The 17,787-nt window shown below is 41.0% G+C and overlaps 2 protein-coding genes across 2 annotated transcripts in view; both read left to right on the forward strand.

Moving 5' to 3' along the window:
• The window catches only part of itga1 (integrin, alpha 1), a 66,947-nt gene extending 63,256 nt beyond the window's left edge, over positions 1-3,691 (forward strand). Inside the window, exons 25-30 of the mRNA XM_008291686.1 lie at positions 67-183; positions 269-367; positions 450-554; positions 722-817; positions 914-1,027; positions 1,675-3,691. Coding sequence (XP_008289908.1) covers positions 67-183; positions 269-367; positions 450-554; positions 722-817; positions 914-1,027; positions 1,675-1,731 — 588 coding nt within the window. The 3' untranslated portion in view covers positions 1,732-3,691. The remainder of the gene's footprint in view (positions 1-66; positions 184-268; positions 368-449; positions 555-721; positions 818-913; positions 1,028-1,674) is intronic.
• A 934-nt stretch (positions 3,692-4,625) lies between these two features.
• On the forward strand, positions 4,626-14,581 carry kcmf1 (potassium channel modulatory factor 1). The gene is made up of 7 exons (XM_008291687.1): positions 4,626-4,809; positions 6,552-6,719; positions 6,881-7,020; positions 9,290-9,391; positions 9,510-9,693; positions 11,130-11,424; positions 12,945-14,581. Exons 1-7 carry the CDS (start codon positions 4,794-4,796, stop codon positions 13,207-13,209), a joined length of 1,170 nt encoding a protein of 389 aa, XP_008289909.1. The 5' UTR covers positions 4,626-4,793; the 3' UTR covers positions 13,210-14,581.
• The last annotated feature ends 3,206 nt before the right edge of the window (positions 14,582-17,787 follow it).

The raw sequence follows: 17,787 nt of genomic DNA on the forward strand, positions 1-17,787 counted from the left end.
GTGTACAGCTACATGCAGATAAAACAGATGCCACTCCTGACTCTCCTCTACCTCATGTGTCCTCAGGTGGAGAAGTCAGGTGACAGCGGGCTTCCATCTCTTGAACTCAACGTGGCGTATCCTCACCGGTCTCCGCTGGGGAACAGGTTACTGTACCTGACACATGTCACCACCACCCCACAGGTATTTAAACACACACACACATGGACGTGCAGTAGTATCTAAGCAAACAGACCCACCTTCGTGTTTGTCTCTCGCTGCTCTGCAGGTGAAATGTTATGCAGCGCAGTTCATCAACCCTGATCAAATCAACCCAAAATCTGTAGCGGTCAGCCCAAAGAAAGAAACGCTCAGCGTCTTCCTACTGGTGAGTGATCCGATGTGTTTCCTACGGACTGCTGAGATGTTCCTGCTCTTGTCTTACCGTGTATGTCTGATTTGTTCTGCAGCGCTGTGAAAACATAGACTGTGCCGTTTTTAGCTGCTCCATCGGTGACGCTAAGATCAATCAGGTCAACGTCACGTTCAGAGTGTGGAAAGCTACGTTCATCAAGGTAGGTTCAAGATGACATCTGACTGCTTATTTCTGGTCTTCCTCAGTCCGCTGCTTTGTCATGGACGCTGATGAATTACACACTAACACAGTAGTAACGTAGACTGAGAACTGTCTGACTGATGAAAAGGCAGGAACACAAACATTTAAAGAAGGTTTATCTTACAGGGCGAGTTTTCCAGTTTGCACATGATGGTGAACGGGACTTTGATGGTCAAAGACACAAAGCTGTTTGAACTGGGCAGCAACGGCAAGATCAGAAGTGTAAGTCATAAAGTTTTAGTATTATGTGCTTGTATTGTCTAACAGATCGCTAAACGCTTGTGTGTGTTTACATGTATGTGTGTGTGTGCTAACCAGGTGAAGATCCAGGTTTCGAAAGAGACCGTTGGAGGAATCCCTTTCTGGATCATCATCCTCAGCATCCTCATAGGACTGCTGATCTTAGCGCTTGTCATCTTCATTCTCTGGAGGGTGAGATTACCTGAATCATGCTGTATACAGATAAATATCTCATGAGCATCTGTGGCATTCTGTCCCTGCAGTGCAAACACAATTCGACATTTTGGGAAGTAATTTGTGAAGCAGTTTGCTTTCTTCACGTCCGCTTACTTGATGTTAAATATGAAGTTGTAGCCAGAGGATGTTGAGCTTAGCTTAGCATAGAGACTGGAAACAGATTCAGTTGCAGTTCTGTGACTCCTCTGACCAAACAGTCTGTACATAACAACATTACTACAGTATTCAGGAATATGCTTTCTAGTGATTTTAATACAGAAGAGATGATGCCGGATAAAATCATAAAATGTCACTTTTACACATTTTTTTGTACAGATTTGACACATCATATAGTCTGTTTGTTAGTGAGATTTAGAGGCGCTATGGTAATGAGTTGAACAGAACCAGTGTTGCTTTTTGTCTTTATGCTAAGCTAATTCAACTGTCTCCTGGTTCTTCATTTATAACCTTCAGATGACAGATCCTTCAGTCTTCTTTTCCATAACAACTCTCAGCAAACAGGTGTATTTACCAAAGCATCAAGCTGTCCCTTCAACGTAGGCAGTGAATTTAGAATGAGTCACTTTTTAGCAGATTTTTTAATTATGTTTTCTGCTCTTCAGTTGGGCTTCTTCAAAAGAAAATCCAGGGACTACTCGAAGGAGGAAATGGCGAACTGAGGTTTCCAGGCAGCCACCATCAGGTCGCACAAAAGTGACAGTCAGTCGGACAGACGGAGGAGACGCCACAAGACCCACAGACACCTCAGTGCTGTGACACATCGACTACCTGGAAAACACCGTCACTGTTTCCTACGTTGGCGTGAATTAGATAGTGTTTGCAAATGCTTCCTCGCTCTTTTACTGTGCTGCTTCAAGCGCTGAGTTACAACACTGGGGCTACTGAGATGGTCTCACAGGCAGAGACACAGCCACTCACTGTATCTGAAGTATTTGCAAACGCTAAATTGTTCCACACCAGCTTCTTTATCGCAGATATACAGTAAACATGAAGTCAGGTCAAGCAGTTCAAGAAGAGGAGGTGAGAGGGAAGCAGCCGTCACTTACCAGGAATCTGTTGGCAAAGTAGCATTATATATATCTGTATTACATACAGCAGAATTAGCAGCACTTCAGCTTTAGAACAAAAAAAAAGTACTCAGGTTTTTTACTATGAGGATCCAAAGTTGCCTAAGCCACCTTACACAGTTAGAATGCGTCACAGCATGAATGCCCAAAGCTCGAACAAGACTATATGTGAACTTTACATGTGTTGGAGCAGCCTGTCTAATAGCTTAAACTCTTGTTTTAAAACGTTTTTTTTAACGAAACACTGTATCTTTTAGCATTTTATAGCAGTTTGTTTGAACTTAACAGTATATCATGGCACATCCTTAATTTCCAAATGTTAGCTAAAGACAGAAACATCTTTAAAGCAAAGGTTCAGTGTGTATGCTTTTGTTTTTTATACTTGTAATTGTAGTTAACCAACTGTGATGTTAAATGTCACCGTGGTTACTGAGGCATACAGAAAGCTGTGCCTTTAAAATTGAAACCTTTGATTGTACTGTAAATATACGTGCTCACGAAATGTAAAGCTTAAAAATGTATATAATTGTGTTTGCATTTAATTTAATGTTATTTTTTTGTGATCAGTGATCAGAGACATGATTTCGCTCAGGTGCTACAAGTATCATGAATGACGACATTAACGTTTGACACATTATAAGAAATTTATCAGGCTTTTATCACAATTTCAGAGCTGATGCAAATATGTAAATAGTGTTATATTTTGATGAAAAATGAAAGTATAATTATTCTGTACTGAAATATACATGAAGATGAGGGTTTGTATCCACTATTTTGGTTCTATTTGATTGAAAATTCTATTCCCAACCCGTTGAATGGCTGTGATTTGAATGTTGGCTGATTGAGAAGAGAAACCAATGAATACATTGATTTCGACCTTTTCATTTGCAAAATGTTCCTCCAGTTTAGAAATAAATGTTCTTCGCTCACCAGTTTTCCATCTGAAGGGATTCACTGGTAGCCTCCTTGTCACCCCATAAGCGGTACACAGTACCTCATTCATTCAGGTTCTCTCCCTTGTTTTTGTTTCCAGAAGTTGCACAGCTACACAAAATGTTAGAAGAGATTATATTGTATATGGAGGAGAATAAGTTCCTGCCTGTTTCTTGACTTTCCCCTTGTTGTTGTATAATAAAGCTGAGGGAAAACACAAAGAAGAAGAAGAGGCAGCCTTGAATATTTTAGTACTCCTCAGCTTTCACTTTCCACTGTTGACACGAAGCACATGTAATAAGTTGTATGTACAGAATGTGTATCTGTTAGTCATTTTACGATTGTACGGCCACATCGGGCTCATGCACGAGGGTGGACCTGTTGGTCTCTCTTTGTTCACTTGAGGCGGTCTGGGATCATTTTCTCAGATCAGATTTGCTTTCGGATAACTTCTGAGGAAGTGTAAGGCACAAAGTGAGAGTTGTGAGCTCCAGCCCAGCCTTCGACACTGCTGTGAAGTCTTCATTGTAATGCACTGGTTTGTCAGACTGTATGTGTCCTCATCAGCACAGAAATGAACTGAATCTTCTGTACAAAAATAAAGACTTTTTACAAAGAACTTCTTGATCATCAATTATTTCACTTTTGCTTAAATGTTAAAAGACACTCTGTTAATTACCAGCCTGCTCAGAGACATCATTTTGCTAAAAAATAATAATAATTTCCCTTCTTGAAATGCATTTTTGCAACTGTGGCTGGAAATAATTAAAACATTAAAAGATAATGTGATTGATGGAAAAATGGAAACTGTTTTTTGTTTTCTCTTTAGTAATCCATTAATAATTAAGAAATTCACTAAGCAACACTGTGCTACTTTCTCTGGTTCCAGCATAAGAAATGTGAGAATTGGTTGTTTTTAGTGTCATTTAACCACTGGAGATTCAAAATACTCAGTTTTTGGACGGCTAGTCAACTAAACAAGCAACTTGAAGAAGTGGACTATGGCTCTGATGGAAGACTAAATGGTTAATTGGTTACTTGAAAAAGTAATAGATCAACTGACAACAATGTGTTTTTTTTTGTTTTGTTTTGGGGTTTTTTTTTAACAGGAGGAAAATCAACATCCAAAAGGTTTCATCTGGGACAGGGAGTCTTTGACAAAGTACAGTTGTTTCAGTCAAACATGTGAGAAAAGTAATGTGTCAGCAGGTTATGATCTCTTTGAGTGTATTTATTCTCCAAACAATAAATACACAGAGTACTAGAAGAAGAAAAAACTATAAGAGGAAAATGTAAAAACACCTAGATTAATTTGTCCATGTAGCTGATCCAAATCTGAATGTTACATTTTAATTAGTATTTTATGCATCACATGTATTATAGATATAACATAACACTGATCATGCTTGCATTCGTTTATTTTGACAAATGCGAGGGTTTGACTAAAATCCTGCGAGACAAAAATGAGGGCATCAGCGCACGTGGACGAGAGCAGAGTGATTTCATGTACGAGAGCGCCGCCTGGTGTTCACCCGCAGCAGCCAGCCAGAAGTGACACTCTGGGAGGGGAAGCAGAACAAACTGTAAGCTGCTGGGGATCCATCTTGCTCGAAAAAGAGACGAGGGTGAAGGATTTTTCAAGTTTAGTATCTCAGAAACTGTATCGTTCCCCGTTGAGCGCGCTGGGGAGCCCGAGGAGGGGCTGTGTCGCTGTTTGTAGGATGTCCCGACATGAGGGTGAGTTGATAAGCAGGTCCTGGCTACGTTACCTGAGCTGCTAGCTGCTCGGCTAGCTCTGCTAAGTGCTTATTCAAGTCGAGAGGGGGGGGGGGGGGGGGGGTTGTTGCGTTTTCCGCGGCGTGTTTCCAGGCTCGTCCCTTCACATATATATTTGCTGTCAGCAGCTCAGGTGTATATAAACGTCTCGTGTTTCCTAATTCGAGGCTAGCGGCTGTAACTTCACTCAACCTGTTCGCAATGATACGGCAGCAGAGCGGAGCTTAGCAGTTAGCCGTTGCTAGGTGCTGCGCTGCCTTGGGTTAGCTTGGCTAGCGAGCGAGCTAATGCATGCTAATATAAGGAGTCGTTGGTGTAGCTGTGACTTTATGTCGCTTATTCTTGCATTTATTACCTCCTTGCTTGTGAACTATAATATACCCTAGTGTAGCCATCTTTATTTTTATCTTATATTTATTAATTTAGGAGCCCGTGGCTGTTAAATTAGCGCCATACTGTCCCGTCCAGTCACATACTGTTGTTAGCGAATGCACTGTCATCAAGAAGACAGAAAGTCTGAGGCCTCTCACCATAAACCAGTCTCTAAGTTAGCTAGCTGGCCGGCTACTTGCTAGCTGGGGTTAAGTCCTTAGTTAGTATGTTTAGTTGATTTACAGTCTATTTGGCTCTTGAGTCTCAACATAACGTTAGTTGCAGCAGGTCAGCTAGGTGGTTGTCTCGTTTAACTTACAATCATAATGCAAACATGGGCACAATGGGGTTAGTTAGCCCCTATAGGACAGAGGGGCAAACTGAAATAACTTGCTGTTCCTTATTCAGAGGACAACAAAGGTACTTGGTAACCCGTTTAACTGTCTTCCAGTGGACAAGCTAGTTTTTGTGATAACACTGGGATTGTCTATGCAGTTGAAATTTCCAGTGTAAATATGTTGTAAGCTCGAATAAGGAAAGCTGTACCACTCATACCTGTGTGTCTGTGAGCCCCACTAAAAGTTTCTGTAGAACAACCAAACCTTCAATCAACACATAAAGCTGATAACTGCATATTACCAGTTGATTTAATAGCACAAGTCTGCATTTGGTTTATAAATGTTACCCCCCTGAAGGTTTTTCTTTGTATAGTTTGTAGCTGTTTTGTTTTAGTTTGTCAGATCAGTCAGAGGAAATTCTCTTAATACTTGTTTACACACTAGCCAACATTTTTTTTTTTTACCTTCAAAGGAAATGTCACTATGAAGCCTCATAGAAAATAACCGGTTGTGTTTGTACAGTGGTGAGGGGGTGTGTGAAGAGTAGCAGAGAATTGCAGTAATATTTGATGTGATGCCTACTAAATAGTAATTAGCTGTATTTTCTGCTTTGGTTGGCTCCACTTTAGTTTCTTAATCTCTTAAAACTGTTTGGTTCATGCAGTTTTAGATAAAACAAGAAGGTGTGTTCTACCTGAAAATGAGCGGTCTGTGCTATAAATGAGTAACGAAAGGGGGCAATGAAAACAGCTTTCAGATGTTTGTGTCATGACTCGGAGTTGCTTGTGAAGTTCGCTGGAATGCCAGGGTTCTTCATTGCTGGCACTTGTGGGCTGGTGCCGCTCCAAAACACATGCTCATGTAAGTGAGAGTGGCCTTCGGATGAAGATTGCCCTCTCACAGTCCGTCCCGCACGCACAGCTATAAGGAATTTGTGACTTTATTGTCAGGTCCGCATGTTTGATTTCACGTCATTGTTTTCTGTCTTTGCAGGTGTGAGCTGTGATGCGTGTTTAAAAGGCAACTTTAGAGGAAGGCGGTTCAAGTGTTTAATTTGCTACGACTACGACCTGTGTGCATCGTGCTACGAGAGCGGAGCCACGACAACGAGACACACCACAGAGCACCCCATGCAGTGTATATTAACCAGGGTAGACTATGGTAAGGACCTGGCTGAAAACACAAACCTGCGAGGCTTACTGATCATACACCGATTCATAATGCTTGTGTTGTACATGAGGATTATATTTTAAGACTTCATAATCATTGAGACACTGAGTGACTACAAATAATAGTTGCTGTGTTTTACTCTCATCTTGCAGACTTGTATTATGGAGGAGACACCTTCTCAGTAGAACAACCGCAGTCGTTCACATGTCCTTACTGTGGCAAGATGGGCTTCACAGAGACATCCCTACAGGAGCATGTCACCTCAGAGCATTCAGAGACCTCCACAGAGGTGGTGAGTACACAGGGCGTACAGATTGTAAACCATCATTCTATACATATTGCACACACTTGCATCCCATTTTAAGCCTGCCATCCACCGTATATTTAAATCATTAGACGTATGGATTTTCTTTGAGTATTTTTTTTGCTATTGAGTACTGCCCTTCAGTCAGCTAAAACTACCTCTCAGAGTGTACATGCAAAAGGCATTTATAGATTACTTGCTGTCAGAGAATGACTTTTTATGAGCACTGTCCACTGCTGAACAAAGCGAGGCAAAGGGTCAAGCTGCTGCTCAATCTGCTGGCTGGCACCTGGCTGGCAGACTAGCAGGTCGTCTGTCCAACAACTGGCAATGATGTGGAAAAACAGAGACTCTTGGAGCACACGAGTAGTATTTGTGCTCCAGTTCACCACCAGTGCCAACTGAAACAGCAAGTTCCACTGTGGACTGTTTTTGTTGGATTGTGTTGATGTTGCCTCAGCAGAGCGTAAAACTGAGTTTATTTAAAGAATAAGGCTTAAATTATTTAATATTTTTTTCATCACAACCAAATGATTGTTTTTATATTGATTATTTTATCCATGAAGTGCCCCAGTTTTCCATGGCCAAATGTGACATTTTGAGAATATTATGAAACTAATATCAAACAGAGAAGTGAAACACATCAGCTCCAGACAAATTCTCATGAAAATACAAAGATAAAACTTCCTCAACTTCCCTACCATTCCTCTGGCAGTCCGCCTCAATCCCAGTCATTCCTACAGAAGATATGAATCTCATAAACAGCTCACTAATGTGGTGTTTGACTTTTTAGGTCAGCGAAGCAGTTTTGTCAGCCGGAAACTATAGTTCTAACAAACAGGAGTGTTTAACGCTACATTCATCTGCATTTGGTGTTCTAGTAAGACAATGAAGCAAACAACTACAGGTGTATATATAGAATAATGCCAGCCGTGTACTTTTAAATAATTTCCTAAAGATGAACCAAACAAAAAAATCATGTCAGTTAGTGTACAGGATGTTATGTGCTGCAGTGTTACCCTGATAATCTGATGCACACAGGTGATGGTACAATAGAGTCTCAGTTAACAATAGAGTGTTTACTAGTGATGAGTACTTATAGTCTTAATGGACTTAATGGTGAAATGTGCTGTATAAGTTTAATGTTCTCCAATGCATTTAGTGCAGATGGTGTGTCTAAAACATCAGGAGCAGCTGTGGAGCAGACCTGATGTTTACTGTAGAATATTGCTGCCTTTATCATTTTTTCAGTATTTTTTATTTACGGCTGCAGTTAGTAGTTGTTTTCATAATCAGTTCATATGATTTGCTCAGTTGATTGTTATGTCAGAAAACACGAAAAAAAATTCTGTTACAGAAACATATTACGATGTATTCAAAAACAATGTTGTAACAGCCCAGAGTCTAGATTTATTCATTTTATTGAATTATGTGACATAGAAAGGCATCCAGATACAGAATATCTGCTCTTTTTTTGGTTGAAAAATAATGTTTGGCCAGTTTTTCTAAATTGTTGCTATGTTTTCAGTAAGTTGATCGTTCAGTTAATTGTCCAGTCATTAAAGTGCTGGGTTTTTTTGTTTTGTTTTTAAATTTGGTTGGCATTTTTTCAGTACAATGTGAAATGACAGAGATTAAACCACTCTTTGAGTTCAGGTTAGGACACCATTCCCCACGCAAAAATGAGGACTTGCTATGCTTCTTACAGTCGAATATGCTCAGTCGATTTCTTGTCCTCACTGACCCTTGTACTAATTTGCAAATGCATTGACTTTGGTACATTAAGCATTTACTCATGGCCATTCATTTAGTCTTAAAAGGGAACTACACAGATTGTACAATTAAACGTCCGTTAACAGCGGTGGGATTAATTGGCTCAAATACTATCTCCTGGTATCACCTTGTTTAAAGCTAGAACCTTGAGGCTGCTTTAGCTGCTGCTAGCATTGACGTTAAAACTGCAGGTAATGTAGAAACCAGGTTTCAATAAGGAAAAAGAAGATCAAACATTGTTTCTGGTTCTGCTGCATAGATTTAACTGTGCATTGTGATATTGGTGTACGAGTCCAGTCCTCCATTCGTGTCGGACTTTATCACTTGTTTTATTTTGTGTTATATAAACTCTGTCGTCTAAAGTTTTCGTGACTAAGCTGGTTATCTTGCTTCACACTGATAGAAGTCACACATGATCATACTTGGCTCTGAGAGAACTTCCCTGATGCGTCTCTAGCAGAAACCTCTCACTCTGCCACTTCAGATCTGTCCGATATGCGCTGCCTTGCCAGGAGGGGACCCCAACCACGTCACAGATGACTTCACAGCTCACCTCACTCTCGAACACAGAGCGCCAAGAGATTTAATATCCTTTTTGTGTCTCCGCACACTTGTGTCCAAATAATTAATTATTGTTTTAAATGTCCACATTGTGTTGCTTTTGAACACTGTGACTGAATTCAACCTTAACGGTCCCTTTTTACGACGAGTCCAGCAGTGTCCGACACGTACGCAGGATGTTCCACCCTGGACGGGGGCTCGGCGGCCCAAGGGCACGGCGGACAAATATGCACTTTACTAGCGGCTCCACGGGGGGACTTTCATCCTCCTCATCACAGAGCTCCACTTACACCCCCAGCAACAGAGAAGCAATGGACCCCATCGCAGGTGAGAATCAGGGTCGTACTGATGCACTCTCCGCTTAATGAACCACCGCAGAAGAGTTGGATCTTCCACAGGCACCCTCAGCAGAAAACAACGTAATAATTATGTGCTATCAAAATGATTATGAATTTGATTAGAATTGTTTCTGCGAAAGAAAGTACAAGCTTCATTTCTCCACCAAAAGTCCCTCAAGTTAACCAACAAGTTTCACTTTCGCTGATAACAAATTGTAAACCATCTGGGGCATTTTTCATTGTGACCTTTAGTCACACAAAAGTTAAAGCACAAACATTAAGGAAAATGTGCTCCTCATGCAAAAGCACTACAGATTTTAAAACGCAAAAAACAAAGCAGAAATGTTTATTTGATGTATAACAGAATTTTCACATTGTTTGTGAATCATTGTCATTACAGTACTGATAAACAGGACATCACAAGTTGTAGTTTGTCACTCTCAGACATTGGCAAGAAGAAGTAAAACATATGTACTCACTGCTGAAGTGTGTAGAGCAAGACTTGTAGTGCAGTTGTTGCTCATGGTTTCCTAAATGTATCAACAGTCGGAAGTCAGTAGGTAGGCCACTTTCTCAGTGGTTGTAGCCACTAACCAGCTTCCTAACAGAAGCATCATGGTTTTGGGTTAACTGTCTGTCCATCCCAGTTTTGTAAACACACCATCTCTTGAATACTTTGAGGGAATTCCTTCAAATTTAGAACTAACTACAACTCAATGACGAACTTATTAGATTTTAGTTTTCTTTTTTAATCTGTCCTTCAGAGTGTCAGAAAACTCTGAAGGCAGTTTCTTTCCGTTGGTTCGGCGTAGGTGCTGCAACAGTCTTAAAAATATCAAGAAAACTCTGCTAACTATAATAAGCATTGGTAGTTGTTGTTTCTTCACACTGTAGTACATCCTGTCATATTATCACTATGTGTGCAGTGTGTACCATATTAGACTACTTTTTTAATTCAAAGTAACATACATAAGTATATAAAAAAAAAGGTTTCTGTCATTTTTGTCTCCAGAAATCTGTGTTGAAATGAAATGCATGTACTTATTTTTGTGTGCATTGCCAACAAGGGCAGACTGCAGTGACTGTGTAAGTCTGTTAGGACAGAATCTAGTGTTGATAGCTGGACGTCTTTTGAAGTAATTTGGCTTTATGATGTAATCTTTCCCTCCTTTATCTTTAGAGAACAAAAATCTGAAAAGTCTCAGCGAGCATACAGCGACAAGCACTTTTTTCTTAAATCAATTTGATTGCTCGCTTTTCCGTTCAAACGAATCCACGTGACCATATCTTCCAGTGTTCTGTCTCCTCCCTCCGTCTGTCATATCTTCTTACAGGTATCTACAGTGGAGTCTTTTGAAAGCATCATTTATTTAGAAACACTGAAACCAGGTTTTTTCTTTTTGTGTGCGTGTGTGTCTCCTGCAGAGTTGTTGTCTCAGCTGTCAGGTGTGCGACGTGCTGCAGGGGGGCAAATAAACTCGTCGGGGCCTTCAGCCTCGCAGCTCCAGCAGCTCCAGATGCAACTGCAGTTGGAGCGGCAGCAGGCTCAGGCGGCGCGGCAGCAAGTGGAGACGGGCCGCCACGCGACACGACGCAGCAACAACCCAGGCAACACTGGCACCACCATCCCTCCACCCAGCACAGCAACTGCCAACTCCGCCACTGTGGGTGAAAGCAATCCCTCGTCCTCATCCCACAGCTCCCAGTTCCTATTAGCACGGTGAGTGAGGCCAGTTTGGCTACCGATCGGTGCGTTACTTAACATGCTCTTTGGAAAAAAAACACACACAGTATATCCTTTTAAATGTTTCTCCTGCCTGCAATTTGGAGCAGTTACTTGTACAAATGGGTATTTAGTAATTCCATTTTAATGAGTGAGATGCTTGATTAGTAGCTGATGAAGCTGTTTTCCAGTAACGTCAGCTTACAGTCATTCAAATTATTATGTGGATCTTCAAGAGTAAGTTTTAAGGTATTCTATATTTGTGTTAAAATGAACAAATCTCACAGAAAATTCCAAACCAGCTGTGTCACAGTCCTCTTGTCTGAAAATAGAGCATTTAGAGGACTATTTTCAGCTGCAGGTTTAGTGCGCCAGTGTGTTCAATGATGTGTTTTTGAACAACAACAAGGATCTAAGGTAGAAAGGAATAACCTACACCAGGCTCGATATAAACTTCCTCATTAGTAGGATCAATTTATCGTTTGTTTTGGCCGCCTCGTGAGATTTGTTGACAATAAGAAAAATAAAGAAATCACCGGGCTTAACTACTGCTTTTAATATGCAAAGTATGATCATATAATTAGCAGCACCTCTGTTCTCTGCATAAGTTTCAATCCTCTAATGACTTTTGGAATATAGTTGCATTATTCCCACGGGGGGCAATTTAGTTTGCAAGCAGTCGTTAACAGCTCAGCCACCAAACATCCTCACACGTATTAACGCAATATTTAAATATTTAAGAACAACAATTAGAATTGCAGTTAGAGGCTTTGTTGTCATGCTGCAGTTCAAGGTAGCAATGCAACGACATTTCGGAGGCACTTCCTGAGTAATATGTGCAAAACAAAAGTCTATAATAAGACATTCTGGAACAGTATAAAAAACAATCTCAAAAATAATGAAGCCTCGTCAGCTGTAGACTGGGCGTTCCTCAATGTAACACTACCAAGTAGGACAGATTATCTTCAAATACAAAAAACTTCTCAGAGCACCAAGCTGCTGCCTCCGTGCACACAGCCATCTTGAATTAGCATAGTTCCACCATTAGGACAGCAGAGTGGATGGAGGATAGCTAAGCTCAGGTTCTGGTTAGACAATTTAAAAGCTGAAGGCTTATAGGACAAAAGATCTCAAGTCCTCTTTGAATCTAGCACTTCTGGGGATGCTGTGGAATCACTTCAGCCTTGAAGTGGCTCTTGTGACTTTGAAAAGGTGCTAAAGATGATTCAGTTTTCCATCAATTATCTTTGGAGACGACTTAACTGAAGAGCGGATCAATGCAAGACTTGACACTTGTGGTCAACCGATATGGGTTTTTTTTAATGGCCATTGGCAGTATTTAGAGAGTTAAAATAATGATATATAATGCTGAATTTTACTGAACCAAACTTTCAGTTTATTCGCTATCAAGATAGTGAGTAGTTCCTAACACAGGAAACATGACCAGCTTGTTATGTTTCCTCTGTGTTTTGCATCAGTTGAATATATTTAAATGAATCTTAATTGTTTTTTTTCAGGTTGAATGAACCCAAGATGTCCGAAGCAGAGCGGCAGTTTCTAGAAGGAGAGCGAGCCGACCGCAGCCTGTTTGTCCAGGAGCTGCTTTTGTCCACGCTGATGCACGAAGAGAGCTCCTCCTCCGACGAGGACGAGCGTCGAGACTTCGCCGACTTCGGAGCCATGGGCTGCGTGGATATCATGCCTTTAGATGTGGCGCTGGAGAACCTCCAGCTTAGAGAGAGCAGCTCTACGGGGAAGGAGCCTCCGCCGCCTCCTCTTTGATGTCCGAGCATCAAGCAGACTGTGTCCTCTGTGCTGCAACTGTCAGTGATGGGCAGCAAACAGCAGCAGTCCTCCCCCAGCCTCGCCCTCCTTTCTCCCTCCTCTATTTTCTGAGTTTGTTTTTTCGGTGATTGTAATTTCAGGCCTGTCACCATATTTGTTACATTGTAAACAAAAATAAATGAGAGCAAGTGGGATAAATGTGCGAGTGCGCAAAGCAACTGAGTGAGCGAGCAAAAGAAGAGAAATATATAAATATATATAAAATATATATGAAGTTGATAATCAATCCACATAACTTTTCTTTTCTTTATCAGGTAAATGTTACAGGCAGCTGTGGCAGACCTTTGCTTCCTGTGACATGCAAATGGCTCTCCGTATAAATACTCCACATTCAAAAGTCAAGAGGGCACAGGCTCCTCTGATGAAGCTGCTGTGTGTGTTTATGACTATTAATAAATAAAAAGTGCTTGGATGGGTTACCATAACTACTGCATGCAGTTATTTGCGGCGTGCATGACTTTTAATGACCCTGTCATTAAGACTTTTTTTTTTTTAAGTATCCCAAAGCTTTCAACTGTTTTTAAATGGTTGCTTCAAACATGGTTAAATATTGAAAATTGAGTAGTTTACCAAACTGACATGCAGAAATTTAACTCTAACAATATATTTTGTTAGATTTTCTTTTGAGTATTTCGAATGAAGAGATTGGAATCTGCGGTGGCTTCTGAAGAAATGCTGCGATGTGTGTTTCTCGGCTCCGGTTTCGCCTTTTTTTTTTTCTTTTTTCTTTTTCCTCTCTGTGACGACTGTTTGAATTTGTCGACTGCGACTGCACGCATCAGATGAAAACTAGGAACAGAAGAAAAGATGTTTCCTAGATGTTAATGTTTAGTTGTAAGCTGTTAAGGCACAGTATGCTTTATTATTTATAGACAGACGCCCAACTCGACCCAGTGCTCCTCCACGCTCTGCTCATGTCAGACCACATGCTTTCGATGGCTTGTATGAATTTCTTTGCTGGATATCAGGAGCTTGAGACTTCTTTTTTTTTTTTTTCACACTGCATTTTTTTTTTTCTCCTTTTTGTTTGTTTTAAAGAGAAGACGTTCTTTTTTTTTTTTCTGCTAAAGCTAGCACTTTCTATTTATTCATGTTTGTTTTCTGATTCTTTTGAGCCTTGATATGGATCATGCCACCTTCATGCCTATACTTTTACCCTCTATGTAAAATACAATGAGATGTATATTGAATTTGTGCGTTAACTTTCATAATGGTTCTAAGACATGGGCAGACTTTTTTTTAAAATGTAAATTTAGAATACAATAAATATAAACTGCGCACAGCTTTTGATGAAAGCAAGAGACCACCACGCCTTTTGCACCTTGTGTTATTGTTTTCATAATTATCTGTTGGTACTTGACGACGTTTCAGACGGTTTTTCTGCTGAACACCCCCTTATGGTTTAGAGCAACAGTTTCACCCCTTTTTTAGAATTAATATGGGCCAAATAAACTATTAATTAATAGTTTGTAACGCTATGATGAGGCGGTAAGCAGATGGATTTGTCAAATTGCTCCTGAAGGGAATCAGTGTAGACTTTTGTATTGACAGATAATGAATAATAGTAAAGTACAGTGAGTATGAAATGTGTCTTTACAGGAAACGTTATGATCCTCTTTATTATCTGCATACAGCTCAGTGTCTTTTAATGCAGTTTTGATCTTGATGTGAGCAGTTTAAGTAATACCATACATCATATAGTATGTTTTGGAGTGAATGAGAAACAAAAGGAGAGTTCTGATTTTCGTTCTTCCTGCAGCAGGCGGGGGTGAAGCTTCCCTCAGAGGGCAGCAGGTGACCCCTCATGTAAGACACCAGATAAATCTGTTGAGGAAGACGCCCTTGGGCTTGATGGATGTTTTGACCCTGCGGCGCGTCCTCGCCTTTGGAGTAGCAGCGAACGCACACCGAGGTACGCTGCACACCGCACACAGCTTACCGTTTCGTCAGCATAAACCGACGTGCGACGCCGTAAACACACATTTAACTGTACAATATGCTTTCCTGAGCTGTAGCTTGTTTGTCCTTGTGTGTGTGTGTGTGTGTGTGAGGCCCTGTAGGCCAGCTGTCCTTGTCACTCCCCTGAAGTTATTGTTAGAAACAAATGGTGCCCGCGGGATAGTTTTCATGACACATGTTGGGCTGCTGGTTCTTTTTTAAGTAGTTCCACCAAAAGCAAAGCAGATTAAATGTCATACGCACTTTGGGAGACAATCTGCCAGTGTGTGGTGTTAGGTTTGTCCAAAGCCTCGAGAGGAGGAACTGCTGAGTCAGGAACTGAGAACGTTACCTGGAAGTTTATGTATAAACCAAATCAGTAGGTTAAGCACATAATAAATATTTTTACATTTATATTTCAAGTGTAAAAAAATGAAGAATGAAATGGAAACACTCAAGTAACACTTGACTCGACATCAAAACTATTATCCAACAACTTTGGATTTATGCGGTAAGGAATCAAAACAAAGCTGTGTCTCATGTTTTAGAATCGTCCGTCTTTTTCTTTGCTTCCTACTTGATGACATCGTCTCCTGAAGCTTTTCCAGCAGCCTTAAAGGAGTTCTTGCTGCTTTTACCTCCCTCTGCAGTCCAACTCGTCCCAAACCATCTCAGTTGGGTTCAGGTCAGTACACTGGGGAGGTCAGGTCTTCTGATGCAGCGCTCCATCACTCTTGGTCAAACAGTTCTTACAGCCTGGACCTTGAAGCTGTTTCCTGGGTTGCTGTCCTGCTGAAAAACAAATGATGGTCCCACAGAATCCCGTGGGACGGCGTGTCACGGCAGAGTGCTGCGGTGGCAACTGTTTCCTTGAATTCATAATTAGAAAACGACATCACAGCTCCTCCTCAGTGCTTCATGGTGTACATGCAGCTCTCTGCATTTTTGATTACTGCCACGGTTGGTATTTAAAAAAACAAACAAAATCCACATCTCCTATGGTCTGATGTTCATACCTTGTGTCTCGTAGTCCGAGGGTTAGTTCTGTTCTCGTCTTCTTCAGTAGTGGTTTCTTTGCAGCAGTTTGACCATGAAGTCCTGATTCACCGTCTCCTCTCAACAGTTTATGTTCAGATGAATCTGCCGCTTGAATTCTGGGAAGTGTTTATATGCGCTTTAATCTGAGCTGCTGGTAGCTCTTGATTACTGAGGCTCTCCTCTGCAGCAGGAGTCTGTTTCATCACAGTATTCAGTTGGTTGTTGAATTGCATTTGAAGAAATGTTCATAGTTCCAACCCTGAAGTTGTCCAGGTTGTCTGACCTTCATGACCTCAAGTAATGATGGACTGTTGTTTGTCTTTACTTAGCTGAGCAGTTCTTGCTGTTGTATGGATTTACTACAACCTTCTAAACCCCAAATCCCACTTGCAGGTTTATAAAGCACGGTTTCGGGCCGCCGCTATAGCTCACCTGGTTGAGCTGGCGACCCATATATAGGGGCAGCGGCCATGGATTCGAATCCCACTCATGGCCCTTTGCTGCAGCTCATTCTCCTCCCCCACTTTCCTGTCTGTCTCTTGACTGTCCTATGTAATAAAGGCCATAAAATAAAATAATAAAAAGCACGGTTTCTTTAAAACAAACACCAAATCACTTAATTTATCAGAGCCACTAACTGTAAAAGCAGCAACTTTCTAATAATCCTCGAACTAATCATGGATAAATCGTAAAATATTTCAACTGCTCCTCACAGTACTTAAGAAAACATACTGTAGGCTAAGCTAACTGGCAGCTAGTTTCATATTTCCCAAACCGTGTACTGTGTAATTAGGTGTATCCAGAGTTTCTTGAATGGTGGCACGAGACATGAAGAATCCCGAGGGCACGAAGCGTATTGTAAGACATACCACCTTTATTAAATGCACAGTATCACAAGGAACATTTCCATTAATTGTGGATAAGCTACTCACATGATGCACAAAGCATTGAATTGATTGATAGAACTGGCTGATTAAAGCAGGATTAAATCTGCCAGGAGAGTACACACACACACACACACACACACGCTCACACACACTCTCTTGCATTCAGATGTATGCGCCAGTGCACACACACACACACACACACACACTCTTTGTATTCACACAGTAAGTAAAATCTGTTATCTGCACAGGAATGAAAACTGTCATCTTTTTTCTTCTTTTACCATATATTTACAAAAAAATCATTAACGTCCCCTCCCCCCAAGAGATAGATTACATTCAAAAAAGGTCCCCACCCTTCTAGATTACATTCAAAATAATATACTATTCATGATGCAAAGTCACAGTTATTCATCTGAAAGAGGATCAAAATAGGCTACAGTCAGTCAGAGGTTGAGTGGTGGGGTTGGCCAGGAGGCGACCTTTTGACCTCCTCGCCATCGGCCACACGCCTGCCGGGACGCCTGTCGGCCAGGAGAGGTCCTGATGTTTAGAGTCTGTGGTTCTCCTACAGACAGGCAGCATCTCAGGCAGCCTCTGTGTGAGTTCCCCATCACAGTGGAGAGGAAAAGAGGAGATCTTTTTTTTTTTTTTT

This window comes from Stegastes partitus, unplaced genomic scaffold, assembly GCF_000690725.1.
Source record: "Stegastes partitus isolate 25-593 unplaced genomic scaffold, Stegastes_partitus-1.0.2 Scaffold755, whole genome shotgun sequence".
Lineage (NCBI taxonomy): Eukaryota > Metazoa > Chordata > Actinopteri > Pomacentridae > Stegastes > Stegastes partitus.

What these genes read in the sequence shown, in the direction of transcription:
- kcmf1 (XM_008291687.1), top strand. An exon ending in CAGAGACCTCCACAGAGGTG is followed by an intron (nt 7,021 to 9,289) that starts GTGAGTACACAG and finishes CTGCCACTTCAG; the next exon opens with ATCTGTCCGATATGCGCTGC. An exon ending in ACAGAGCGCCAAGAGATTTA is followed by an intron (nt 9,392 to 9,509) that starts ATATCCTTTTTG and finishes GTCCCTTTTTAC; the next exon opens with GACGAGTCCAGCAGTGTCCG.